The sequence below is a fragment of the Mugil cephalus genome, chromosome 10, assembly GCF_022458985.1.
Source record: "Mugil cephalus isolate CIBA_MC_2020 chromosome 10, CIBA_Mcephalus_1.1, whole genome shotgun sequence".
Taxonomy (NCBI): domain Eukaryota; kingdom Metazoa; phylum Chordata; class Actinopteri; order Mugiliformes; family Mugilidae; genus Mugil; species Mugil cephalus.
In genome coordinates, this window is record NC_061779.1 from 22,126,201 (window position 1) to 22,153,590 (window position 27,390).

At 42.4% G+C, this 27,390-nt stretch overlaps 2 protein-coding genes across 4 annotated transcripts; one reads left to right on the top strand and one right to left on the bottom strand.

Moving 5' to 3' along the window:
- The first annotated feature begins 1,765 nt into the window (after positions 1-1,765).
- acanb (aggrecan b) lies at positions 1,766-18,223 on the top strand. Of its 2 annotated transcripts, none has more exons than XM_047597308.1 (18): positions 1,766-1,873; positions 6,120-6,198; positions 7,105-7,488; positions 7,662-7,836; positions 8,156-8,283; positions 9,127-9,420; positions 9,640-9,852; positions 10,041-10,215; positions 10,438-10,565; positions 10,664-10,957; positions 11,516-11,626; positions 11,839-11,946; positions 12,308-13,471; positions 13,626-13,784; positions 13,918-14,000; positions 14,107-14,251; positions 14,612-14,794; positions 16,157-18,223. In XM_047597308.1, exons 2-18 carry the CDS (start codon positions 6,123-6,125, stop codon positions 16,246-16,248), a joined length of 3,912 nt encoding a protein of 1,303 aa, XP_047453264.1. In that variant the 5' UTR covers positions 1,766-1,873; positions 6,120-6,122; the 3' UTR covers positions 16,249-18,223. The 2 variants fall into 2 exon arrangements, with proteins under 2 accessions (XP_047453264.1, XP_047453265.1); XM_047597309.1 differs by having other exon boundaries at positions 1,862-2,009.
- Positions 18,224-21,138: 2,915 nt separating this feature from the next.
- On the bottom strand, positions 21,139-26,881 carry hapln3 (hyaluronan and proteoglycan link protein 3). 2 transcript variants are annotated; one of them, XM_047595355.1, is made up of 5 exons: positions 26,792-26,881; positions 25,785-25,925; positions 24,033-24,431; positions 22,789-23,091; positions 21,139-22,703 (listed from the first exon to the last, which is right to left on the bottom strand). In XM_047595355.1, exons 2-5 carry the CDS (start codon positions 25,915-25,917, stop codon positions 22,426-22,428), a joined length of 1,113 nt encoding a protein of 370 aa, XP_047451311.1. In that variant the 5' UTR covers positions 25,918-25,925; positions 26,792-26,881; the 3' UTR covers positions 21,139-22,425. The 2 variants fall into 2 exon arrangements, with proteins under 2 accessions (XP_047451311.1, XP_047451310.1); XM_047595354.1 differs by having other exon boundaries at positions 25,785-25,930; positions 26,792-26,869.
- Between the last annotated feature and the right edge of the window lie 509 nt (positions 26,882-27,390).

Here is a 27,390-nt window from a genome sequence, read left to right on the forward strand (position 1 = left end):
CTTGGTACCTGTGATAGATTTTTTTTTAGTCACTAACGGTTTTTTATAACGTATGAACATTGGGGCAGCGCACTGGCAAGACAAACCTGAAATCGCCGTTAAGTGCTGACGTGGAAAACAGTTTCTTTTGCAGCTGTGTAACTGTAAATGTGTTAAAGATGGTCGATTCAAAAGCTATAAATAACACGTGTGACCAGGCAAACTTTCTCCGTGCAAAAAAAGCTACAGCATAAAACTAGTAAACGGATATTTTGAGGCGTCCACATTTCTGTGCTGCTCTTTCAGATACGGCAGCTGATTGACGTGAGTGATCGCGAGTATAACCTGATGCTTCTATTTCATCTGTGTGCCTCTGCTGAGCAAACACACGGTCTGTAAATGAGCCCAGAATTAGAGCAAATCAGCTGTTAATACATTTCTCCTTTGAGGATGTCGATGGCAAGCGTGCGTCAGTGAGTGCAGGGAGCACACAGCCAGTATTTACACCTCTGAATAACGTTCGTTGGGAGTTGAACGGGAGCCACGCCCTCTCAACCTCAGGCCAACATTAGCATGTTTGACTTTACTGAACGCACACAGACACTGGCGGCAGACACAGCATATACTGGGCAGACATATGCTCGTGCACAAACACGAGTTTGTATTTTACTATTTTTTTTATAAATTCACATGACAGCTTACTTTCACGTTTTTTGTTTTAACCTGTGTGAGATTGCGTGTTTGCTTATTGTGTTCTGTAAAGCACATTTGAGAAAGAAACGTGATATACAGTATGATTAGAATTAACATTTGTATTTTTAGACTGTGGCACAGTTTTTGTGTCAGTGTCGTATTCAAGTCACAGTTACGGTTACATAATCAAAATGGGCTGAACGTGTAAAGCTTTAATTTGAGTGCATTCACATCCAGACTGGAGGAAAGGGGTTTGAATCGCAGCTAGACTTCACTCAGAAACTCTTTTATGGGCAGTTACAGGACATTCTTTGATTATTTATTCCACAATAATTAAGATCAAGGTCAGTAGTTGGATCTCAAGTGTGGATGAGAGCCAAAATACAGCATGTGCTCCAAAGAACAGGCCATCCTTAAGCTACAAAAACAGAACAAGTCCATCGGAGATAGCACGAGGTAGCTCAGCGCTATAAAAAGGGCTGAGTTTCACCAAACTAGTGAAGTATACTCTCCATATCACTATCCAAATCTAAAACGAAGAGAAGACTTCACGAGGTTCAGCTCGCTTCAGCGTAACATAAAATTAACTTTAAAATGTGCACACTGGTAGACCAATAGCAGTTGGTGGCATCACCAAAATCTGAGGCTGTTTTGCCACTGAAGTTAACGGGTTTGAAATCACTGGAAAACATCCAAAATCTCACCTTGCCTCTGTGGGCTACAGCCGAAAGACGAGGGAATCAACCATTCATCATATCTACTTCTGACCCCCAAGTTTAATCAAAGTAGCTTAGATTTTATTTTGGTTACACTATTTCTTTCACAAACAGCATTTCAGATGTAAACGCTGTTTGTGAAAGCTATTTTCCACCCGATGTATTATGTGAGGGTTTAATTGAAGGCAGCACGTGCGCCGGAAGCAGCAAGTGTCCTCCTTTGCAGATTCGGTGCGATTTCAGCGCAGGTTCAGGTTTGACATTCAAGGCCGCTTCTATGACCTCACCAGCTGGCAGGAGAGCACCGCGTCTCTGTCCATCCCTCCCTTTTCCTCTCCCTCCCTCTCCCTCTCTCTCTCTCTCTCTCTCTTTCCAACATCTAAATGTGTGGTGGAGTGTGAATAGAGCTTCTTTCTGCACTCCTACACAGGCAGGAGTGAGAGGCCCCTGGAGTCGCTGGCACTGGGAGCGTTGCAGCATCAACGGTACGTTTTACAACTCACCAGTGGAGACGGTAACGGGGAATATTGTGTGTGAGGAGGTTTCAGGGGACACCTTAAGGCTTCTTCCTCTCTGCTTGAGGGACAGGTATTGATTCAGGTACTCAGAATCCAACCAAAGGTAACTTTTTTTTGTCACTTGTTCGATTTCCAGGGACTTTAAACTGTAACTAAAAGAAATGACAGAATGTTACGGTCTTTGTAGAGGTGACTTTAGATGTATTTGCTGGTGTAGTTTCTGAGATTTGCTGAGTTGACGTGAAGGGTTAACAGTTTTTATTGTGATTATTGATTATATGTGTTATTTCTCTAAAGTGTATTTCATTAGCGCTGGATGGAATCAGATATTATGAAAAGGACTTTGCGTGTTACTACATACTAGAACACTGATCCAAAAAAAAGTCAGCTCTCCTCTTGGCTGTGGTTCATGAAGTTGTCCCATCACATCTTATATACAGTGATCATAAATTAAAGCCAAGCAACGTCTCAAATCTATCAAAAAAACTATTTATTTTCCATGGTTTGTTTCTAAAACTATTGTCAGAGCTCTTAAAGCGCACCATTATCCAATGTTTCATGAGCAAAGATCGGAGGAGTGTCTGAAAAAATAATTTAGTAGCCTGTGACAGAAACGTTTCCGTCAGCTCTCCCATCCTGTAATCATGTTTATCTGGCCAACCCCCCCAGAGGAGTTTCGACACAGATATAGATCCGGGAAAAATAAAACACATTGAAGAAGACGTTAAAATGCGCTCCCACACTATTCGACCATTTGTCATTGGCTGAGCTCAATCTGTTCACCTTGCACGCCGACGTCTCGCTGCCGATCAGAAACTAATCAATGTAGAGTCAGAGTTGGGTTGAAACCAAGTGCTTCGTTTCCATGAGGGAGCCTTGAGTCTTTGTGGTCTTGAATGGGAAGGAGAGGAAGCATTTTATCTGGACTGAAAACCCTGGACTGGGAACTGGTCCACTCAGTATTTGGTTATTGGCGTTCGATCACTGGGAAAGGAGCTTTACTAGGACAATACTGGAAATTACTGTTGTAGAGCGACATCTTGTTACTATGGTTACATAAGGCGGCATGGGTGAATGGTGTGAACTGTAATTCTCGGATATCTAAATGAAAAAAAGTATTGACAAAGGGTTCAGTTACAGAAAAAAAAAAAAACATGATTGCACTTCCTATTGTTTAGAGCAGCCTTGCCATTGAGAAGTGGGATATTCTCATTTCAGTCCCCAACGTGGGTGTGTGTATATAAATTTGACACGGGCACTGATTAACTGTCGTTCACATGACACTTGTGCCAGCGTTTGATCTCGGACTTCTGAGCGTGTGTGCATGTGCTATATAATCCACCTGTGAATATGAATTTTTGCCCTCCACCAATTTCACTGTACAAGACTCAGTGTGTGTTCTCAGACACAGGCCTTACAGTGTGTGTCAGTAGTGACACATGTACACACACTCCCGGTGGGTTTTCTTTACCAGGGGCATCAGACGTGCGCTCCCACACATCCCCCTGGTGATCTATGAGTGTCGGTCTGTGTTCCTCTGTGTGCATACATATCAATGTGGACTCTGTTCTGCTGCTGAGGGACTCTGGAGGGCTAGCGGAGAGTGGGTGGAGGGGAACGTGGTGGTGTTGAGGGTAGGGGTAGGGGTGGGGGTGGGGGCTTCTCTGGATGCCCGCCACATGTTTACCTTGGCAGGGTCGCACCCCCTGAGGCCCCGCCCCCGTCCGTTGCTGGAACAGACCGGGCCCTTATTGCCCTCCACCTCAGCTGGGAGCAGAACATACCACAGCAGCCAAACGGGGGAGCAGCATCCACCCCACCGACTCAATGGCCACACTGTGGAGAGGGAGGGCGGATAGGTTTGACCTGGCCTGGCGAGGGTTTGCTCACAAACGCAGGAGCCGCAGTTTAAATGATGCCTTTAAGGGGAGCAGATGATCTGCTCAGTGACTGGGTGGCAGGCAGTAAAGAGGAACGTGTTTCAGACGACTTGGCCGGAGAAATTGGGCAAGTTTTGAGAGTTTTGCTGGTGATCTCTGTTTTAACTCATTGTGAGAGAGTGAGGATGGTTTGATCATGGCTGCCTGAGTTGACTGGAAGGATGACATATGCATGACACTGTTACTCCATGTACAAAACATAAAATTTGGCACTTTTAAGCAGAACATTTTACAGGTAACAAAATGTTTCAGCTGATATCTCCAAGTGTCTCAGTGTTCTGACTGCAGTGGGCATCTTCTGCAACCACACCCAACAACGGTGCTAACATGCACTGACACACCTCTGCATCACTTCAGAGATTAGAAGTTAGAAGAAGTTAAATTAGGAAGAAACAACTATTTCTCCTTATTTAAGATACACAGCATACTATGCATTTCATATGGCAAGACAGCTAGCATGCAGCCGCAGTAGGATGCAAAGTTTTCGGTTTAAAAACTTTCAGTGATCAAAAAGCGGGTCTGGGTTCATCTCATTTTATTCTTGCAGCGCAATGCACAAGCAGCGTCATAAAGTCGAAACTAATTCAAAGATGTTGCTAGAAATGAAATCTACCTCAGCATGAGAATTTGAGTGCAAAAATATTTAAGAAACACTAAAAAAAATTATAGAGCCTGACAATAACAGGAAAAGCCAGATAAGGCCAGAGGTCAGGGGTCACTCATCAAAAAATGCCAAAAATAACAGTTGCAACATGTCAGTGAAAAGAAGCTTCGGGTATGAACTGAGCATCGCAGAGTTATGCCTCGGGGCAGATTTGTCCATCTGGCCGCACATACTGTGATATTTTGTGTTTCCTACCAGACAGTGCCAATATTCACTCCCAGACAGATCTTAGACAGCAGGGCAAATATTAGTCCTACTGTACTGTATGTGCTGGAAGGAACTCTGCTGGAAGGAACTCTGAGAATGCCAGCAGCCCGCACACAAACACACAAACACACACTCACTCACATACAGTAGACATCCCGATATACTCCGGATTATTTTGGTGTCTTTGCACCACACTGCCATTATCTGGTGAGCAACGGCAAATGCGTTGTGGCTGTGAGCTTCAGGTTCACTGGTTCTTAATGACTCTCTGTGGCCGCTTGGAGTGGACTGGGAGCGTTCCTCAGCATGTCCCGAGACTTGTGAATGCAGCACAATGAGGTTACAGTTGGGACTCGCAATGGATTCTTGTGTTTGACTGGGCTGTACGTCACAGCAGTGGAAAGTTGAAGAAAAAAACAAGCAATGCGGTAACCGGGGTTTGACGGATGTTAGTTTGTGATAGCGGACGCTGATGTTTTTGAACTCAGGGTGCCAGTTACTGTTATTTTGTTTGGCTTTTGTGAATAAAAATAACCGCAGAAGCTACATATATGTACAGTAGGAGCTGTGTTTTATGATTCACTGGCACTGGGCATGGACGAAAGTTCACAGAAAACAGCAGCTGTTCCTATTAAACTAAATTCCAACGTCATATCAGTTTGTTAACATGCTCACGATGACAATGCTAACAGCCTAGTTTTACAGCATGTTAGTTTAGCACACTAAATAACATTTACAAACAGCTGTTAGATCATGAAGCAAAGAACCGGACAGATTTTGCCTTGATGGATACATCAGGGAAACAATCCCTCCTATTTCTTGTGTCATTTAACTAACACGCACAATGTGGATGGTACAGATTTACCTATACGGAATAGATTTCATTCAAGAGCCTATTAAAGCCAGACATTTTTAACAAATGGAAAAGTGTTTTGACCAGAGTGACTCAGTTTTGCCTGAACGTCTTTCAGCACTTAACACATTTCCTGTGTCCAGACACAGAGGGGCTTTATTTCTTCAGAAAGCATATCTGAGTGATACTAAAGACTCTTGACATTTTCTTCATTTTTACCATTGAGGCTGATGCTGTAACCACACGCACTACATTTCCCGGATAACGTGCAATATGGACCTGTACAGGAGTTAGGAAAACACGTGTTGGAATGTTGAGTCTGAGGAAATTGTAGCAAATAAATACCCCCACTCATTCCTCCTAACGTCCCTGTCACTGTTCGCTCACTCATACATGCAGTCTAATTTTATCAGACATGATCAGAAACTGATGTAAGACTTGAAAAAGCCTAACAAACTTAAAATCCATATTCAGCTAGTTCAAACTAATTTTATTTTACATTTATTGATCATTTTGTCAACACAAACGTGATTCCAATGTGTTTTTCAGGCAATGATGACCCCTCTGCTTCTACTTTGCGTGTCCTTGCCCCTCATCTCGGCGACAATATCGTTAGGAGACCAGGATGGTAAGTGGCCATGGCAGCTGTTGCAATTTAGTTTCCTCAGATGGCATTTTGTTGATGACACGTCAATCAACAATCCATTTGATGACAATGAATATAATGGAAGCACTAGTCAGTTTTTTTCATTTTATTTTGTGCACAAAAAAAACAAACAAAGCTAATCACGTATGTTCATGTACCATTCGGATACCTAGACTTTAACGATAGTTTCATTCCCTTTTCACTTATTCAGTAAGACTGGAAAGTGACTGCAAAAGCCATAAAAGTCTGACACTATATTCTAGTTTAGTTTTGAGTGGGAAGTTGAAAAACATGCACAAATTTCATGATGTCTTCAGGCTAGAGTGGGCTTGGATGCCACATATTATCCCAGCAGGATCTGACAACAATTCAAAGAACTTGTTGTGACGTCAGCCCTTCAATGGTAGTTGTTAAACGCTGGCATGTCTTAGCCCATCCTCATTGACTTCTGTCTCCTCATGTGTATATCTGTGTGGTTAAGATACACTACTCATGAGACACAATGAGAGAGCCTTTTCTTTATTTTATTTTATTATTTTTAGAAAGTTGTGTATCTGTATAAAGCTTGAGGTAATGATCTTCTGTAGGTAGATAGGTGGATAGTTTCGGTCTGTCTGATAGTGCTTTGTTTGGAACTGATCCAGTTTACACAAAGTGTTTTAGAGTGCCGTGCACAGTCACTTTAGAAATCTTTTCTAGTCTAGCAATGTGGGTGTAGAAAAAAATGAAGACAACCAGTTTTTGCTCAGAATAAAAATGCACTTTCCTTGAGTTCCGCTGCCATGTTTCCCTCTATCACAATGCTGCGTAGTCAGTAATGTCCTGCTGTAAATGTTGTGACCCTCATTAATACATAAAAAATCAACACTGACCTGTCTTTTCCCACAGACATGGATGGCACGCTACGTGTCAGCATCCCTGTGGAGATGCCTCTCCGTCCTCTGTTGGGGGGCAAGGTAGTGGTGCCGTGTTACTTCCAGGACAACACCGTCAACGACCCCGGAGCCCCGACCATCGCCCCGCTCTCTCACCGCATCAAATGGGCGTTCGTCACCAAGGAGAAAGTGACCACGATCCTGGTGGCATCGCAAGGGAAAGTTCACGTGGAGGCAGAGTATATGGACAGAGTGACGATGGTCAACTATCCTCAGGTGCCCATTGATGCCACCATGCAAATCACAGAGCTGAGGTCCAAAGATTCTGGCTTCTACCGCTGTGAAGTGATGCACGGCATCGAGGACAACTATGACTCTGTGAATATCCAGGTTCAGGGTACGAGACAACGGACGAAACGTTAACAATTTCATTTCATTTAGTTCATTACTGTATAAAAGCTGAACTTTCAGTTCTGTCAAACTGGAAACTCTAATAAGCAAAGTTATCAGTGACCAGCAGTGGGCACCATTACATTCTGTTACTCATTAAAAACAACTTGTGTCTTACAGGTATTGTGTTCCACTACCGTGCCATCTCCACCCGCTACACCCTGACATTTGAGAAGGCCAAGGCAGCCTGTATCCAGAACAGCGCCACCATTGCTACTCCAGCCCAGCTCCAGGCTGCTTACGATGATGGATACCACCAGTGTGACGCTGGATGGCTCTCTGATCAGACTGTCAGGTACCAATCACACTAATCAAGATGTAGAATACTGGATACATGCTGAAATGCTGAAAATATGTTGAAATGTCAAACACCATATCACACACAAAGTCATTTTGAATTTCCATTGAGCCAAATTATTTTTCAGCTTTTCTACAGATAAATGAAGACAGAAATAGACATCGGATATTAACTTTGGACAAAGTCTGGCTAACTGTTCCTATGTTTTTTGTTTTTATGCTAAGCCAAACCATTGGTGGCTTAGCTTATTTAGTCCATCAAAATAGTCACTAATCACTAATCATGTGGTGACTGAAATCGAGCTTGTCCTGTCAAGGTACCCCATCCATGAACCCCGTGAGCGTTGCTATGGAGACAAGGAAAACTTTCCTGGCGTAAGAACCTATGGCGTGAGAGATGTCAACGAGACCTACGACGTGTATTGTTTTGCTGAGAAGCTGTCAGGTACGCTCATTTAACAAGACCTCTAGTGACAGCCAACCTCACCGACACAAGACCGTCTGGAGCAGTGGTTCTCAACTGGTCTTGCTCCTGGATGCACGATCACCCCTTAATGACAAGCTGTGATCCAAATCAAAGAAAACTTTTAACTTCTTGAAGTTATTGAATAGAAATATTCTGCAGTTCGAGCCTGAGATAGTAGAATATAATATCGCAAAAAACAAATGTAATGATAAACCTTTTACACTCAGTTAGCTGCATTTGAATTAAAACTCATCACTTCACTAGCTTCAGCCTTTTTTGAACAGTGTCAACAGAGCTTTCATGCACAAACATAAACATACATATATACATACATACATATATATATATAAACTCTGAGGTAGGTTTAGCTGAAGTAGCAGTTCTTTTTATGCACAAACAAAATAAATTAAACAAAAAGTGCAATTCAAAATGATTCAAGTATACAAAATTAACTTTTCTTGTGATTACCTTATCAGTAGGTAAATACTGAAAAATATTGTGCTTTGAAGACCACCACCACAAAACACACTGAGGTTTCTGTCCTCTACTGTCGTCAATATAAGAAAAGCCATGTCATCAATCATCAGTCTATGTAGATGTAAACAAACTTTACACATCTTCTTCCATGGTGTGAAATGGTGGGTGTCACCGGCCACCTGCTGCCACCTGCTGTTAGGGAGAGTGCATCGATGAGGCCCGCAACCCATTGAAAAGAGGCCTGCGACCCACCAATTGAGAATCACTGCTCTAGAGCATTAAACACAACAGTGTACTTTCACATCGCACTGTTTTCATTTGCTCTCTAATCCTCTCTCCTCCCAGGCAGAGTCTTCTACTCCATGTCTGTTGGAAAGTTTACCTTCTATGAAGCCGGAGATCAGTGTGCCAAACTGGGCGCCAGGCTCGCCACTACCGGAGAGCTTTACCTTGCCTGGAAGGGTGGCATGGATGTGTGTAATGCTGGCTGGCTGGCAGACAGGAGTGTACGCTACCCCATCAACATCGCCAGGCCCCAGTGTGGAGGGGGACTCCTGGGAGTAAGAACCGTTTACCTGTTCCCCAACCAGACGGGATACCCTTACCCAGACTCTCACTATGATGCCATCTGCTACCAAGGTGAGTTCTTAGATAGATAGATAGACAGACAGACAGACAGACAGACAGACAGACAGACAGACAGACAGACAGACAGACAGACAGATAGATAGATAGATAGATAGATAGATAGATAGATAGATAGATAGATAGATAGATAGATAGATAGATAGATAGATAGATAGATAGATATTACATTTGTGTGTACTACTAATGCCAAAACATCTCTCCTGTCTCTAGATGGTGACGATGAAGGTGTAGTACCTATGATGACCACCCCTTTCCCAGACATTGTCCATCTTACACCTTCTACTGGATACCCAGGGCTCATCACTCCAACTGTGGCTAAAGAGATCAACTCTGGAGGAATAGAAACTATCTCTCCACGACCCATCACTCCTGTGATACGTGAACCTGGCCTGACCGACACTGATGCACCAATGGGCCCCACCGGTGAGTCTTTTTTTTTTTGTGTTTGATCAATAACAAAACACTCAGCAACACATTTTTCCCAAAACTATAAGACTAAATGTAGAACATTACAATGAACGGAAACTGGGGAGAGCACTAAAGATCAAAATAAATGACTGTAATATACAATAAGACGATACTGTCTGTCTTCCCTCCTTCTCATGTCCCAGGCGTGGTGTTCCACTACCGACCCATTACTGGTCGGTATACACTAACCTTTTCAGAGGCTCAGCAAGCTTGCCAGAATATTGGGGCAGTCATTGCCAGTGCCCAACAACTGCAGGCAGCTTTTGAGAAAGGTCTACATCAATGTGACGCCGGCTGGCTGCGGGACCAAACTGTCCGGTGAGCTCTCCAATATATCAATTTATGCACTGTGATTACCATGGTCTGCACTGAGCTGATCTACCTTTATATGATTCATAGGATAATACTATAGCCCTAATAATGACGTAAAATAAACCAAAAACTCTCCACAGCTGAGAAGAATATGTTTCAAATGCACAATCAATGTTATAAACTATAAAATCCTTAAGGCATTGTACTGACACTCTCTTTTATGCCCAGGTATCCCATAGTGTCACCCAGAGAAAACTGTGCTGGTAATCTGCCACATCTCCCAGGAGTCAGATCCTATGGCTTAAGACCAGCAAGTGAACAATACGATGTATTTTGTTATGTTGAACGTCTGAGAGGTGAGAAGATGAACGTCATCCAGTTCTGTGGTTCACCACAGTGATCAGGGTAATAGTATTTAAAGAAATCTAAGTTTGAACATTATTCTGTCCGTCAGGCGAGGTCTTCTTCACCAGCGATTATGACAGTTTCTCCTATGAGGAAGCTGTGCAGCACTGTCAGAAACTCAACACCACACTGGCCACCCCAGGGGAGCTGTATGCCGCCTGGAATCAAGGACTTGACAAGTGCCGTCCCGGGTGGCTGATGGACCGCAGCGTCCGCTATCCCATCACAACTCCCAGGTTTCACTGTGGCGGTGGCCAGGTGGGGGTACAAATCATCTACGCTTTCCCCAACCAGACAGGATTCCCTGATGAGCACTCCCGCTATGATGCCTTCTGTTTTAAAGGTAGGAGATGGCTACTTTCACTTGTTTTATCATAAACTCCATTAAGTCTATGAGTATTGTGTATTGACAAAACTCCCCAAACCTCCCCAGGGCCCCCGTTCAATCTACTCTTTGACAGAGTTTGTTAGATTGGACTGGGGGATAACCCCCCACTGAAGGGAGGAACTGGACTGAGTAGTACTGAGTAGTATTGGCAGATCTGGTTGGAGCAAACAGTCAGTGTGGGAGTCCCAAACCATTGGCCTCTTCCCAAGGGACTTATTATCATTACACAATAACCAATGGGTTCCCTGGTTGCTATATGACACTCACCTAAATGACTTAAGTGCATCTGATACAACATTAGAAAATACAACCTCAGATTTAACAGAGGTATGTGTACCACAAGGGGTTCGTCTCCAGGATGTGAAGATTGAAGAGGAGCTCAACTTGACTGCAACTAATGATTTGAGTGATGAAAGTGCACATATTGTATGATCTTTAGAATTATTGCTTGAAAATTTTTAAAAATTAAAACAGTAAGTTTTGAGTCTGGTAATTCTTTTTATATTTTTTCAGCTGAAATTCCCACCATTGATGCTGACAATGAAACCAGTGTAAATCTGACAATAGTGACTGAGGTTGCTATCACCAAAACGACAGTCACAGTCGATGGCTTTGCTCCCACCGGTAAGACAGGAAACTTGTCCTCTTAAATAAAAGCAAACGCAAAAGTTTGTTAATTTATTTTGTTACCAACAACACATATATGCGGATTTAGATTCTTTGTAAAGAGGACAGTTTCCCAATTTAACAATAATCAGTTTGTTCTATACAGTGCCTAAATGCAGACATTTGTGTTGTTAATGTTGCAGCGTATATTTTGTCTTGTTTGTTTGTAGCAGAAACAGCTACTGTAGGCTACAATGAAACAGAAACCAGTGGGAATATTACTGAAACCGAAATTATTAAAGAGACGTCCATCATAAATCAGCAAGCTGCTCCCACAGGTAATTCTGCTTGACCAAATCAACTGACAATCAAAACTGACTAACAAATGTTGTTAATGGCTTGCAAAATGGGTATGGGTATATAAATATAATAACATTGATGTTAATATAAATGGGTATATTTTTTTATATAAAAGTGATTTGATATCATCACCTCCACCTAAGACATGTATTACATTAATTATATACTATATATTATATTACCATTTATGGCTTCAGACCTGACTACTTCAAGAATAAAGCCAATAGTTACACTTTAGGAAGTCATGATAATACTTAATTACATTTAAATATACATAGATAACTTTCTGTATCAGAGTATTTAATGTGCTCACATCTGGATTCTTATTACATCCCACAGTAAAATCAATTTTACCTCCAGTGCCAGTTGATGCATCAGGCTCTGGTTCAGCCGACCATTCAGCCAGCGGGGTGATCTCTGGAGAGTCTGGTACCTCCAGCACCAGTGGTGATACATCTGGTTCTGGCCAAGAAGTCACATTCATCGGACCCACTGATGTCTCCTCTGGAGACGAGTCTGCCTCTGGAGGTTCAGAGGAGGCAGGGGGGGGGAGTGCTATCATCTTCACTTCTGGAGAGCCGGGTAGTGCATCTGGATCTGCAACTGGACCTCCATCTGAATTTGGATCTGGATCTACATCTGGATTTGAATCTGGATCTGGATCTGGATCTGCATCTGGATTTGGATCTGGAGCTGTATCTGGATTTGGATCTGGAGCTGTATCTGGATTTGGATTTGAATCTGGATCTGGATCTGGATCTGCATCTGGATTTGGATCTGGGTCTGGGTCGGGTGAAGGGTTTGACAGACAGTACTCTGGCTTTGGTATATCAGGATCAGGTTTTATCAGTGGCAGTGGTGATATCAGTGGTAGTGGTGAAGACTTGACAATTATTATGGTGGAAGAAGAAGATGTGGATGTTTCAAAAATTGACCAAACTTCAACTGAGCAGGAGCTAAGTGGAATCGATACAAGTGGAGGCTTTTTGTCTGGATCAGGGGAAATGTCTGGGTCAGGCTCAGCAGAGTTTTCTGGCATTATATCTGTTGACCACAGCGGTGTTGACCTGACAGTCCAGCTGTCTGGAGAGCAAGAGGCGTCTGGGTATCAACCCTTTGGATCAGGATTCCACAGTGGCTTACCCAGTGGTTTTCTGTTTAGTGGTTCAGGCAGCAGCTCTGGCTCTGCCTCTGGAGACTCATTTCAGCATCATGGTGAGGTCATCTACATAACAGATGAAGAGTTGATAGAAGCGAAGTTGCCGACCGTGATACGCCATCCTGAACATGGCCGGGGTGTGGTGGAGGTAAGCGGAAGTGGGTCAGGGATCCACTATGAATTTAGTGGCACTTTGAAGCATCTCATTGGAAGTGGAGCTTCTCCTGAAAGGCCGACTGAGGTTTATGTAGTGACTCCAGACCCAAGCTACCCCAGCCAAACTACAGCACCATCAGTGTCAATAGCAATTCCTGCTGTTGTGGAGCAGCCTGCAGTAGCACAAGGTATGTGGTTTATGTGTTTGCATTTCTAATAGACTTCTAGGGTATACTGTACATAAGCTGCCATGTACATGCCATGTGCCAAGCTAAAAATCTTGAAATGGACTAGAATAAAAGTCTTTTATCCATACTTAAAATTTGTGTTCAAAATGTGTAGCTGGGCAGGGTTGTGCCGAGGGCTGGTTGGAGTTTATGGGCAGTTGTTACCTCCACTTTGCTGAGAGAGACACCTGGTCTGGGGCAGAGCAACGCTGTCAGGAGCTGAACGCCCACCTGGTCAGCATCAGCTCCCAGGAGGAGCAGCAGTTCATCAACTGTGAGTAGTTGTTTGAGTGTTGGATAGCAATCTGCCATTAACAGGACACGTCAAACTCAGGCAGTGTAAGTTATGGATGGCATGTTTCGTTTTTTTTTTGTCAAGATGTGTTCTCTTCTTTATTGCTATACAGCCAATGGTTACGACTACCAGTGGATTGGACTTAATGACAAGGATGTGAGTAATGAGTTCCGCTGGACAGATGGCAGTCCTGTGGTAAGTTCAGTTGTAAACAGTAGTAGGCACCATCTGTAGCTCAATAGATCTAAGAACTGGCCCTTTTTTCCATTTCTAATTACAGTTTTTTATAATTCTCTGCTAGAACTTTGAGAACTGGAGGCCCAACCAGCCAGATAATTACTTCAACTCTGGAGAAGATTGTGTGGTGATGATCTGGCATGAGGGTGGACAGTGGAATGATGTGCCTTGCAACTACTACCTTCCCTTCACCTGCAAGATTGGACCTGGTAAGCTTGCTGGGCTGTACGTGTAACATACAGTTTGATTACTAAAAACCTGTATTGAGACTTGAGAATGTTAGTCAGTGACATGACTAGTGCACCTCAATCAGCCTCTAACTCATTGCTGAATTCACGCCACTTGTAGACGTCACAGTTCCACCAAATGGCAACACGATAGATTATATCTGACTGGTCAAATGTTTGATTGTGGCTGTGGCAAAGAAAGGCAGAAGATGTATTTCTGCCTTTGGATTAGCATTTTAAAACCAAACTATGGCAGAAACAAATCATTTAATATTGTTAAAAGAATATTTATAGCAATCTGGAATTTAATTTAATATTTTTTTTTATCATTTTATTATTAAGTCATGTGTGGAGCTCCCCCTGAGGTGGAACATGGTCGGCCTATGGGCAGCAGCAAAGAGCGCTACCCAGTCAACTCCATAGTCCGCTACCAGTGTGATGCAGGCTACACACAGCGCCACCTGCCTGTCATACGCTGTATGTCAAATGGACAGTGGGAAGAGCCACAAGTGGAATGTACAGAAGGTGAGGCTCACAAGGGAATTGTGAAATATATTGTATAAATGCCCAATTTAAAATTGTGTTTAAGAGAAGCTAAGATAATACCTTTTTTTTGCCATTGGGGAATTCAAATGCTACAGCAGCACAAGTCAAGAACACCAGTGACTAGAAAAGAAATTAAATAGGACAGATTTTTGACAAAGCCCTGATGTTTACTATTATGACATTTAAGGACCAAGGGCTACTTGGAATTTTCAACATTTCTGTATAAAAATTACTTTAAATATCAACAGATTTCAATAGAATTCCCGACAGTAGACCATGGGAACCCGATCAAACAAATGAAACAGAAATATTATCCTTCGGCATTTCTTTTTTCAAGAAAATGATTAATTTTTACATATCTTCAAGTTGCAAAAGTGAGAACACCCTTGTGTCTGACACAGCCCCCTCATACAGCAATTACAGCAACTAAACGTTTCCAGTAACTGCTGATTGGTCGTCTACAGCTACTTTTATCCCATTCTGCAGTACAGAATCACTTTAGTTCTGAGATGTTGGTGGGTCCACGCATTACCTCCACCATGTTACATGGATGGGATGAGGTTCTGATGCTGGAATTCAGTGTCATCTCCAAATATGATGACTCTCATAGATTCAAACAATTCTACTTTGGCCTTGTCTGTTGACAAAACATTTCCCAGTAGTCTTTTGGCTTGTCTATATGATGTTTAGCGATCTGCAGGCAGAAGTGTTTTTTTTTTTTTAGAGAGCAGCTGCTTTCTCTCTTTGTGCAGGTATGTCAGGGCAGAAAAAATCGCTAATAATGAGTCTCACAACTCATCAAGTTCCACAATTTGTACCACGTCCACATGTTTAAGTGCACACACAACAAACAGCACATTCATGGTTCTGAAACTGCAGCAGTCTACTATGCCCAAGAGGATGGCTGTGTTTATTTGCACTAGAAACCAAACCGGGATCAAATCACATATTTAAAACTGTTTACTTGTGGTTAGATCATTTGGGACACATGTTACTACCAGGTCGGAACAGGGCCAGATGATACCTTTAAGTCCCTTGTACTTGCTCTAAATCCATTCATGATCATGAAATGGTAAGCCCAGACCCATGCAGATGGTTTAAACCTTGAAACAAATGGGACATAAATGACAAAGTGTGTGAAAGTCAGTATCAGAGTATGGAGGTGGAATATCTTCATAGGCATAAAATGCACCTCCTATAAGCTCTTTACGGATGAAGAAACCATGGCAGCTTCTGGAACAGATCCTTTAGCCACACTACTCACTCCACAGCAGTTTATAAGTCTCTTGGCAACTCCTGTTTACATGATGTCATCAGTATGCATACCGTTTCTCCCCCCAGCCGGCACCAACAGTAACAGGCTACACAAAAGGTCCCTCAGGAGAAGAAGTAAAGGAGTCAGCAGCCAGCAGGGGCAGAGGAAACGGCTCTGAGCAGGACTGAAAGGACATACAACAGAGAGCCACAAAGGACCCCTCTTGTAAAGAACCGTGGACATCAATGCAAATGCCCGACTAAAAAGATAGCATCCCCTGCCATGTATATACACACACTAAAATTCATTTAGACAGTGATAGTGTGATTGACTGATGTTTTGGATCTTTGAGTGTCACCCTGTACCTTCTGAAGGCAGGTTTCCCTTTGAATTGATATCATTTAATATATAGCCAGTATTTGAAATGATATGATACGAATACATACTTTGATATTGCCAACATTGCACACAAGGTAAGGTAGACACAACTAACAATGATATAAGAGGCTGAAGGGTGACATAAATGGTCCAAAACAGTAAAAATTGTTTTGTCAAACACATTGTTTAAAATAGACCTTTGCTACATTGCGGTATTTGTTTTAGCATTTTTTATTATTATTATTTGGTCTTAGGCTCAAAGGATAACATCTGTGTGCTTCAGACTGGTGAAACAAATGGTTTCTTACATTGTAGGCAAATGTTTTGGTTGCAACAGCAGTACAGGAGACGGTATGATTGTTTCATTTGAATTATTACAAGAAGCCTTGAGGCTTACAAACATATCCCAGTGCCTTAAATGTGAAGAGAACAATGGTTGCGCTAACACACTGGTACAAAAGAAATATGTTCCATGATCCAATAAAATATCTCTCAAGCTCTAAAAATTAAATGATCTCGCCATAACCTCTTGCCACAGGTTTGACATCCACTGTGCTACGACATCTTGGTGTCAGATATACTGAAACGAGGTGTTCCATTTGATGATGAATAAAAATCCAAGCTCAAGAAACTACTAAAGTGCAACAAACCTGGGTTAAAACTGTCAGCACTCGTGCACTTTTAGGTCTTCAGTCACTTGTGATCATTGGAATTCAGTGCACTTTACTTATATTGTACAAATCCTCATCTGTAGCTGACACGTGACAAAGAAACCAGCTGGCTTCTCATTCAACTCCACCTCACTGTCATTGGGTTATACAATGGTCTAAGAGATGCAGGTTGGAGTTTCTATTGTCACTTCTCAATAGCGAACCATGACAACAAACGGTGGTTGGTGTTGTCAAGGTTGGCTCTTGAGAAGTCATGGATCTGTAAGGTTCAGCGTACGCCGTGTGACGAGTTTCCTCCTGTAAATAATTCTCACTACAAATCTCTGAACAGCAGGATCTGTCAGACAATTTAATTGTTTGATTATTTCATCGTCAACCTGTGTTAGTTTCATTAGCTGGGAAAAAAATATACTTATGGACATGCCTGATTTGACAGCAACTGTAGAGAAGATGCAAGCTAATTATTTAATCAGAGCCTCGGGCATGTGTGTGGAGGTTCCTGCCTGTACATCAGAGTTTTATTGGCAGAATGTGCTTATTAAATACCTGAGAACTGGAAGCAGGGAAGGTTTTGGAGAAGAGCGACTATAAAAAAATGCTGACGATGACCTTTTAGGGTCAAAATTTGATTTAACTCTGTGAAAATACAGACAAATGCCCATATCTGACCTCTTACAGAAAGATCTCTGTTTCTCATGAACATACACACAATTCAGCAAACTGCTACAGGAAAGGAGCAAGCCTCACAATACCACAAAGCAAAATGCCCAGGTTGCTCTACAATTTGTACAATGTGTGCAAATAAAAAAAATATGAATTCAGTCCATTTGGATGTGGCCTGGAATATTCTCAACATGAAAGCAACATCTAGGGGATCATGTGGATGACAGCTGAAGATCAGGGAACTAGGAATAAGGGCGGATGTGAATTGTGATTTGCTGAACCTTCAACAAAAACTGAAATATCTTTTAACAAATAAAGCAAAATATGAGTATTGTCCCACACAGACATCACTTCTGTTGTGGTTTGTTCAAATCCTGAATCCTGATGTGAACAAACGATATGCTGTACTGTGCTGTACACCAAATAAAACTTGGAATCCTCTGTCTCTGTGAAATGAATGAAAGAAAAGTGTGTAAATGTATTGCTCTCCAACCCATAGAGCGTCACTGACACTGAAACGTAAAGGGGTCCTTTGCATCTCATGATATTCAACTGATTAAAATCACATAATATTTTCTGTCGCTCTCAGGAAACATCTTCCCCTGGAGTAGTTAAATTTGAGGTAAACCCTTCGGAGCCAAAGGCACAAACCTGGCATTTAGTTTGTTTTGTAGCTTCCTGTGGAACTCAACTGGGAAAAAACACACAATAAATAGCTCCTTCATTGGCCTCTACAGCGACTACCTTCATCACTGCAGTCGCTGTAAACAGATCAGCTCTGTATGTGTGTGAGTGTGTGTGTGTGGATCCTGCAGGGAGAGCTCTGGGTGTAAATTAGGTTGTGTGCGGCGGCATGTTTATATGCATCTGGGGTGCATTTGTCCTTTCAGTCACACTGTACATACGTGTAATCTACGGTGTATGTGGCAGTCTGTGCAGACATGCAACGTGTGTGTGTATGTGCATGTACTCTTTGTTTGGGTTTTCGACCATCAGAGCGGGCACATGTTGGTAAAATGCGGACATTTTGGGAACGTGAACGGCTGTTTACAGTTAAGGGTTACGTTTAGAATCAGGTTCATAGAAAGCGTTGGGGTGCGGCACTCAGCTGTGATGGTTATGTTTAGGGCAGGGAGCTAGGGAATGCATTATGTCAATGAATGTCCTCACAAAGATACGCATTTAAACATGCATGGGTGTGTGTGTCCACTCGTGTTTGGCGAGCAGGTGTAAATAGGACGCGTTTATAAAACCTGCCGGCGATGTAATCACTAGGACTTCTGTGCACACCCGGATGCAGGAGGGTGTAGCTACGTGTTTGACTCCACTCATCTAAAAGAGCATCGTGCCCAGACAGAGTGGCGCGTGTTAGCTTTACATACAGTGGCCGTTTTGTACGGGGTCCGTAACCCATCTCCCCTCTCTAGCCTGGCATTCCTGTTTGAACAGTGAGGGAAACTGTATCGCCAACTTGTGAGCGTTCCTAGCAGTCGTGGTTTGTGGCACTCGACAAATAAGAAATTCACTGAACAAACCCAGAGAAAGTATTTCAGTGGTGCAAATCCAGTAATTAAAGGCAAAAACCTTACCAACACATTATATTAAAAGAAATATAGATATTGTATATCTGAACTCCCTTCTGGTCAATGGTTTATCTAAAAGTTTCTCTGTGCTCACATTACATCACACATCATGCCAGTAGCATTTTGGAAATCACAACTTGGTTTGGAAACCAGTGCTGGACCAATGTCCAGAGGTGTGATGTGGAAACAGACAGATTCTGTTCCACATAGAATTTGTAGCTATGACAGTATCTATTGCTCACTCATGATTCCATGACATATGCATCTCAGCAAGTATTAAACTGAAAAATGATTTTGGTTCCAGACATTCACAGAATCCCAAAGATAGAGCGTCGGCAGACTTTTTATGTAGCATCACCAACAGGTCACTACATTTTCCTACTCCTCATCTGTGTACGTCTGACCACAGCTCCCGTTTGTTTGATCAGTGTAATAATCAGGGTTTACAGAAGCTTAGCTCTTTCAGCATTTTATGTTTAATATTATTATGATGTAGGCATCTTCAAATGAAAACCATTTTCAGAGCATTGTTTTGGTTGTTATTTGTGCTATGGTGCTAACCTTAGCATGATGCTAAGTGCATTATAATTACCAAGAGGCTCTTGGCAACCATAATCTCTCAGCAAGAGCATGTCAGCACCTAGTAGTCGTTACCTGTAAGCATGCATGAATGTCAACACACATGTCAAAGCAGAGTGGGTGAAACTTGAAACGGCAGGCTGTGCAGTAACATCAACCTCCTGGACTTAGACCCAACATACTGGCAAAACTTTTACTTACAGTTACCAACGCGTCGACATAAAACTCAAGTAAGAAAGAAGCAGAAGAAAAGCACTTAAAAAATATTTAGAAATACCCCAAATCTCTGAAATGCCAGTTCACACAGGACTAATATTGTCACAGGACCAACTGTATTTGGCAAAATATGGTTGGAAAATTGTGGTGGAAACGACTTTTTTTTACAGAAATGGCAGTTGCGAACAAGACCACAGGCAAACAGGGTTCTGCCAAAGGTGTGTCTTCATACTGGTCTGTGAAGATTCTCAGTCAGCCAGGTTGTGGGTATATATGGAGTTTCCTCCATACGCGAAAAATGGAGGAAACTGGACTCGCTGTTTCAACTTTCATCCACACAATCCCGTGTATCTAATGTTGGAAAGCCACACATGGGCATTGGTATGGCTACACAATCTTAATGTTTGCCTTTACTTAAGTAAAACATAATTCATTAATATTCAATGAAAAAAAGAGGGGGTGAAGCAGCAAACATACAACTGGCTGCTGAAGGCTGTGTGTGAGGGTGCTTCTTGTGAAGTAATAACAGGTTTGACTCACCCACAGCTGCAGGAGTGGCTTGTTTCAATCATGCACAGCTCTTCCTTTGAGGCTGCTGGTAGACGTAGTGCAGTGGTATGCCATGTAGATCCCATTCCTTCAGATCATCTGTGCAGACCCTAAACGTTCTTCCCACAACTATCTTTAGGGAGATTTACTGTCTGCTCAGAAAGTACATCTTCAGCAATGGGTGGCAGCGGAGTCCAATAGTTGATTTGTAACATTTAAATGGAAAGCAGCCATTATTCATGTTATCAGTTACACCAGCCACAACATGTCAACATGTCTGCTGTGAAAATGTCTGAATGTGATGAAGGGTTGGCACAGATTTCCGGTTCCAGACTAAATGTCAGGAGAGTGGGTTTTCAAACTGGACGATTTGCTGGAACTCGGAAGTTTGAATTATAGTTTTTTTAAGGCATGTACCTGAAATGAAAATGTATTTACTGATGTGTTTTTATTGATTTGTAGAAAAAAATTACAAATGCATAGACAGCGAGAAATAAGTACACGAGTGTAATGCAACACAATGAATGTAGATAAAGTAGTTTAAACATCACAATACAGAGAACCACTCAAAACTCTTGCTCTGTCCAAAACAGGGCAAACAAAAAAAAAAAAGAGACACATTATATTTTATTGAGTGGGATACGTAATACATTTCACATTAACAAAACGACAGAAGCAGGGGGAAACAACCTACAGTCAGCGAGCAGAGAATCACGAGATGAAAATCTGTGGACCTCCGAGAGGAATCTGAGAGTGAAATAATGAGAAACATTTCTCCACTCCCTCACCATCATGGTGCCCTTTGGAAAAGCACAAAGGTCTGTGGTTGCAGTATGAAGCTACCGTGACTGAATGCTTAAATGTTTGCTGCTGTTTGGAAGAGACGGCTGAAAAGGGAAATTGTTGAATAAATACAGATTAGATCATTGGAGAGCAATTAATGAATTGAAGGAAAGAAATACACAAAAACACAACCTGTCTGCACAAGTCTGCAGCTCATATAACTGAATCCAAGCACAAATCCTGGCGTGATGTCTCATTCTGCAGGATGAACGTGGGACACTATACACTGTATGGCCAACAGTTATATCAATAGTAACACCTTTCCACATCATTTTATGTACTTTTGGTCTGGTGCTGTTTTTAAGATATGGGTTTGTCTCCTAAGGTGAAATAATTTGAAAACTTGATGTAAACGATTCCAACTTTGAGACAAGTTTTTTTAACACTTTTTCAACATGACACTGTCGGGAACATATCGAAATGTTTTTTTGCAACTTGAGGCAGAAAAACCTGATGGTCTGAACGGATGAACGACCCCATTAAACAACTAACTGTCACATGTCTGTTTCGCAGTAATACTGCTGTGAATTCCTATGGACAGCTTCCAAAATAAGCTGGAAAGCTTCAGAGGAGAGTGAAAGTTCTCAAAGCAGCATAATCATGTCCAGAGTTTTGGAATGAGATATTAACCATGTTCACATTTTGTCAAGAAAAGTGGCATCACATGCTAGAGGAGCTCAGTTTAACAGTTGCTGACTAGTAGTTAAGTTCAGTAAGGAGACACTGGTCTTATGTAGGTAGAGTGTGATTAAACCAGACAATGTCACTTTTTAAAATAGCTCATAAACTGTCTAACTGCTAATTGTCCACCAGGCTACAGCTAATGCTTACCCCTTGAATAGTTTGTTTCTGTCTCGTGTTGACTGTGATCATCTACCGATAACAGTAGACACCAAATTTCAGATAGGGTGGGAGGAAACCAAAGCTACGGACGCCTGGTTCTGATGGACCACAGTTAGCGCGCGCCTTTGTGATAGGATAACGGACACTTCCATCAGCCAACCAGCCCGCGTCGCACCGGTCCAGTCCCATCAGCCTCCATGCAGCGTACATCTGGCCCACTTTGGCAATTTCACCTCCATCATTCACACAAGCTCGGACTGCTTCAGTGAAGTTGAGCTGGGTTTGGTGATTTAAGAAGTACACAGTCCCTGAGGCAGGACATAATATTTATTAGAGATAATTTAATGCACTGAGACATGTGCATCTGCAAAACTGTTACATGCTCTTACTGACCTTTGACAGAAGGCGAGAAGCAGAAAGCATCATAGTGGTGGAGGAGGCGATGCCGTTGACCGTAGTTGCGCAAACCGGGGTCTAAATCTGCCCCCCCACAGCCGTCACGGGGGGTTGTAATAGGATACTGCACGGTGCCATCAGCCAACCAGCCGGCATTACACCAGTCTAGCCCTTCCTCCCACGCTGTGAAGAGCTGCTCGAATGTAGCCAGAGTGGCATCCTGATCCTGGCACGCTTGGTGGGCCCCAAAGAAGTTAAAACGGTAGCGACCTTTCTGAGAGTAGTAGGGGAACACCACACCTGTACGTGGAAGACAAGTAGAAGAGCAGTGTTTGAAAGTCATACAATTCAGTACAGTCCAGGTAAACGTACTCCACTGTAATGTTTACATGTTTTTGTGTTGTTCACTGTAGTTCCTGCAGTACGTTGGTGTAAAAATATGGATAGGAAACAGCGAACAGTAACTAGTTAGTTTTTGCATTTCTGGCAACTTGGTCAATAAGACCAATATCCACTCTGCCCCAGCTCTGTGTTTTGTTCTCTAACAGCTCTGGTTGTTTACCTGCTAAATGCTAAATTGCCTAATGTTTAGTTCTGAGCAAGTGCCAGCAGGAGAACTTCAAAACAGACTGACAGACACAAGCAAGCTGCCTGCACACTCTCACTGAACTCACAGAATTTATCAAACCACTTTGGTAAAGTTTTGTAATATTTTATCAAACATGATATAAAATTCGTATTCATTTTCCTTGCTTGCAATTAGAAGCAGCATTCATGTCAAGTCTTTTAAAGATTTTACAGTTAAAGGTGGTACATGTGGAGAAATGTGATTTGGGAGTGGGTTAGTTAGTTAATAGTTCGTCAAGAGTTAATTCAGGAACAGATTCAAATTATTTAATTTATTTTTTGTTTGTTTTGTCTTTAATAATAATGTTTTTTAGTTGCGCCATCATGACTGGAACTAACCAACAGCAAGGCAGACTAGTGACACGGTATGTTGATGCTGCCCGCACCTATAATTGTCTCTGAGCCCCTTCTGAGCCATGTGCTTTTCTACTTGTGGCAGGACAGGATGATCCCAAAAGTTTTCAGCTGACATCTCTGGCCGCTGCAGTGATCTGTCTCATCAGTAATTTTCATATTGTCATTTTAAATGTTACTGCACAGAACCTGACTCAAGCTGAGGGCAACAGACTCAGAAACCTTTTTAAAAATCCTTACACAACACAAACACATCTCACCCCGCAGCTCCAGCTCCACCGTCACACTCTCATCTTCCAGACCGTCGATCACTTCACAGCGATATCTGCCCGTGTCATTGAGTTGCAGCTCATTGATCACTAGAGACATGTCCCCAGGCGCAGAACGTCGCAGGCGCACGCGGCCCTGGAAGTTGCCATAGCTGCGGTGACGGTTGCCCATGGCGACCATAACCTCCGTTTCCCTGGTGAAGGCCTCAGGGGGAACAGTTGTAGTGACGGTGTTGGCAGGTAACCAGGACCATTTGACACGGGTCCTCCGTGGTGTGGCCAGTTCAGGCTCATAGTGGTAGTGACAGGGAAGGGTGACACTGCTGCCCCTGGTGGCTGACACTGAGGACTGGGGTGACTCCACAAAGAGACGAACTCCGTTGAAATAGACTAGGAAAGGTACAAAGCATCAGAAATATAACATTTGTTAGTGAAACGTGAATAGTGGAATCATAGTTTAGTTCACTGCATTTATGCTCGGAAGAGATTATATTAAGGTACGGACTCACCCAACCGACATCACCAAACACAAAGGCCCACTAGGACGTTATCTCACGTCACCTGTGTCTGGACAATACGTTTCACTTGAACACTACACATCTACTGCTAATGGCCAGCTAGCACGTAGGTGCACTTGTGTGAAAGGAATAAATCTCCACACTGCCGCAGGTGGCAGTAGTCTGTACTCATCATTAGCTGTGAGGCTAGGAAGCCAAGAGTAGCTGCAAATAATTTCCAAGAGACAGTCTCTCTTGAATCATGCTGATCACTTGGTCTACACTGTAGTTGAAAATGTTATTGTGAAAAGGTTTGTGTATTTGAAAATTCAAATTTACTTTTGTCCCTTCCTTTTCCCGTCAGCACGGTGAACCGGACGAAAAAGCACAAACAGGGGTCAGGCCAGTGCTAGAGACACACCACCAAAACTACAGCCACAGAAACTAAAAAAACATAGACACTCAGGGAACGCCCAACAGCAGCAACCAGCTGACCCTAAGCTTGGTCAGGACACCACCGTTCCAACCAGGGAGACTTATCTCAAGACCCAAGGTAAGTGTCCCAGGTGTGTGCCTTTAATTCCTGCTGTGCAGAAACTTAGTGCCAAACTGGTGTTTTGATGTGATTTCCCTGTGATAAGTTACTATACTATACACAACATTTAACATCTGCTCTTTGTTCTGTTCATATATACTAGGTATACTAATAATGAAGATATTATTCTGTATCATAGCAACAGGAACCCAGGAAGGATGTTGATAGATGGACTTTGGACTGAAGCTTTGACAATAGGCAAATTAGTGTTTCCACAAACTTTCTATGCGCTTGTACTTAAATGTTTTGTTTGTTTTCTGTAATGTCTGTGGAGCTAGCAAACCACAATTTGGCTTATTCACACACTGGCAAAACACCCCTGTGTTTCTAAAACTCTTGTGGTGACATGAAAAACATGGGATAAATAATCTATCTAATCTAATCTAATCTATTTACACTATTCACCAAAGTTTCATTCATTTGAAGTAAATCCACATAGTTCACTAGCAGTGTTTGTTTTGATGACACTAGTTGACTTCCTGAGCCCCGTGAATTACAGCCCTCTTCCCACATCTGGGTCACATACAATCAGCTGTGTTGTGATGTACACACGATGCACGCAGGTGGTCTGTGTCTAAAATGTGCAACAAACACACGCAAATCCTAAATAGTCTCCCCTTACACGTACGCACAGACACACAGAGCACCTACTCTCTCCGTTTCCGTTTCCGTTGCTTATGTCCTGGTAGTGAAAGCCATTGTTGTAGCCCAGGATCCTGCCCTCACCAGCGGGTAGCAGCAGGTACAAGCAGATGTCCAGGAGGGGGCGCCGTAGAGTCAGCATGATGCTGTCTGTGCTGAAGCGTAGACAGGAAAAAAATAAGAAAAATAAATAAACAAATAAAATAAAATAATACGTCCTCAAGTCCTCCGGACGTTACAGAAGCAGTAGAAGTAGTTCATGTTAATATTGAAAAATAAATACAAGCAGAAAAATATTTTTTGTCATTTAAAAAAAAAAGTGTAATTGAATTAATTAGACAAAAAATGAAACTACTACAGTGTAAAGGGCAATCCAGCACCAATAGTAGGCCTACATAAAAGGAGAATTTAGACACTATAGGAGTGTACTATTCATTTGCATATTTATCTGTTTATAAAGGTTGGTCAAACTTTTACACGAAAAGAGTTCGAAGTTGTTTTTCTTACTTCGACTTCACAACGTGAACATTAAGCAATAGTGTGGCTACTGTTATAAATAAATGCATTTTTAATCGCGAAAACTATATCGCATTGGTTTGCGATATAGTATCAGAAAAAAATACTTTGACAATTTAAATATTACATTTTTGTGCATTGTTTTGTTTATAGACTACTGTAGATTGAATTTATGGCATATGGTTCCTCACAGCTCCGTCGCCAAAAAATACAGTTGCTACATTATTATTATTTTTTTATAGAAGCAGTTTCTCCTCCTTAAACTCTTAACACCTGCGCTAAACGTCTCCGCAGAGATAGGAAAAACTTGCATGTACTGTCTTATAGCGCCGTCATGTTGCCTACGAAGTAAGTGGACGGTGAATAAAGTCTTACCAGAGCTCTCTGTTTACAAAGTGAACTATGGCAACCGCTTTTCTAAAACTCATTTAAAATATCTGTCTCCAGTTTAAACGTGTCTAAGGGGTACGTGGGAAAAAGGGAGTAAACGGTCCACTTACAGATAGGCAGTTGTCGGTCCAGCGTGTCCGTATTCAGTTGGCCTCCTCCTCCTCCTCCTCCTCTTCTTCTGTTGTCTGTCCCTGACCGGACTCCGCTGACATCCGAAGCAGCGCGAGCGACGTCACGGGCCGAGGCATCCCCTTTGAAGCTCCGAGAGTGACTTCATCAGTCACGAGCCCGTCATTTAAGAAGAGCATACAATTCGAGACATAATATAAACAGCCATAGCAGCGCTTTGGTCACTGATGCAGCAAGACTTACGCTGAGGGCATGTCAACACAAGGCGAACCGAGCACAGTAAACGTTTCACGAGCCAACAGGGCCAGACACAGTAACCAAGTAGCCTCTGTTTGTACTCGAGTACAGTTTTGAGGAATATGTAGTGTATGTATGTAGCTATGTCATACCTAACATTTTTACTCCACTGTATTTCGGAGGGAAAGATTCTACGTTTTAAGCTACGTTTTCGAGTTTTACACAAACAAAACGCAATAAAAAGAATGCATTGATAAAAGTTTAAGTATACAACATTTGAAAGGAGTAAAGAGTAGAGTAAATAACATTGACCATCTTGTGACAATTCAATGTTCTGCTGGGA

Coding starts and splice junctions, on each gene's coding strand:
- acanb (XM_047597308.1), top strand. CDS start 6,123: ATGATGACCCCTCTGCTTCTACTTTGCGTGTCCTTGCCCCTCATCTCG. Junction 6,199..7,104: donor ATCGTTAGGAGACCAGGATG/GTAAGTGGCCAT, acceptor CTTTTCCCACAG/ACATGGATGGCACGCTACGT. Junction 14,001..14,106: donor GGACAGATGGCAGTCCTGTG/GTAAGTTCAGTT, acceptor ATTCTCTGCTAG/AACTTTGAGAACTGGAGGCC.
- hapln3 (XM_047595355.1), bottom strand. CDS start 25,917: ATGCTGACTCTACGGCGCCCCCTCCTGGACATCTGCTTGTACCTGCTG. Junction 23,092..24,032: donor GGTGGAGCTGGAGCTGCGGG/GTGAGATGTGTT, acceptor TTCCACGTACAG/GTGTGGTGTTCCCCTACTAC. Junction 22,704..22,788: donor CTTCTCGCCTTCTGTCAAAG/GTCAGTAAGAGC, acceptor GTCCTGCCTCAG/GGACTGTGTACTTCTTAAAT.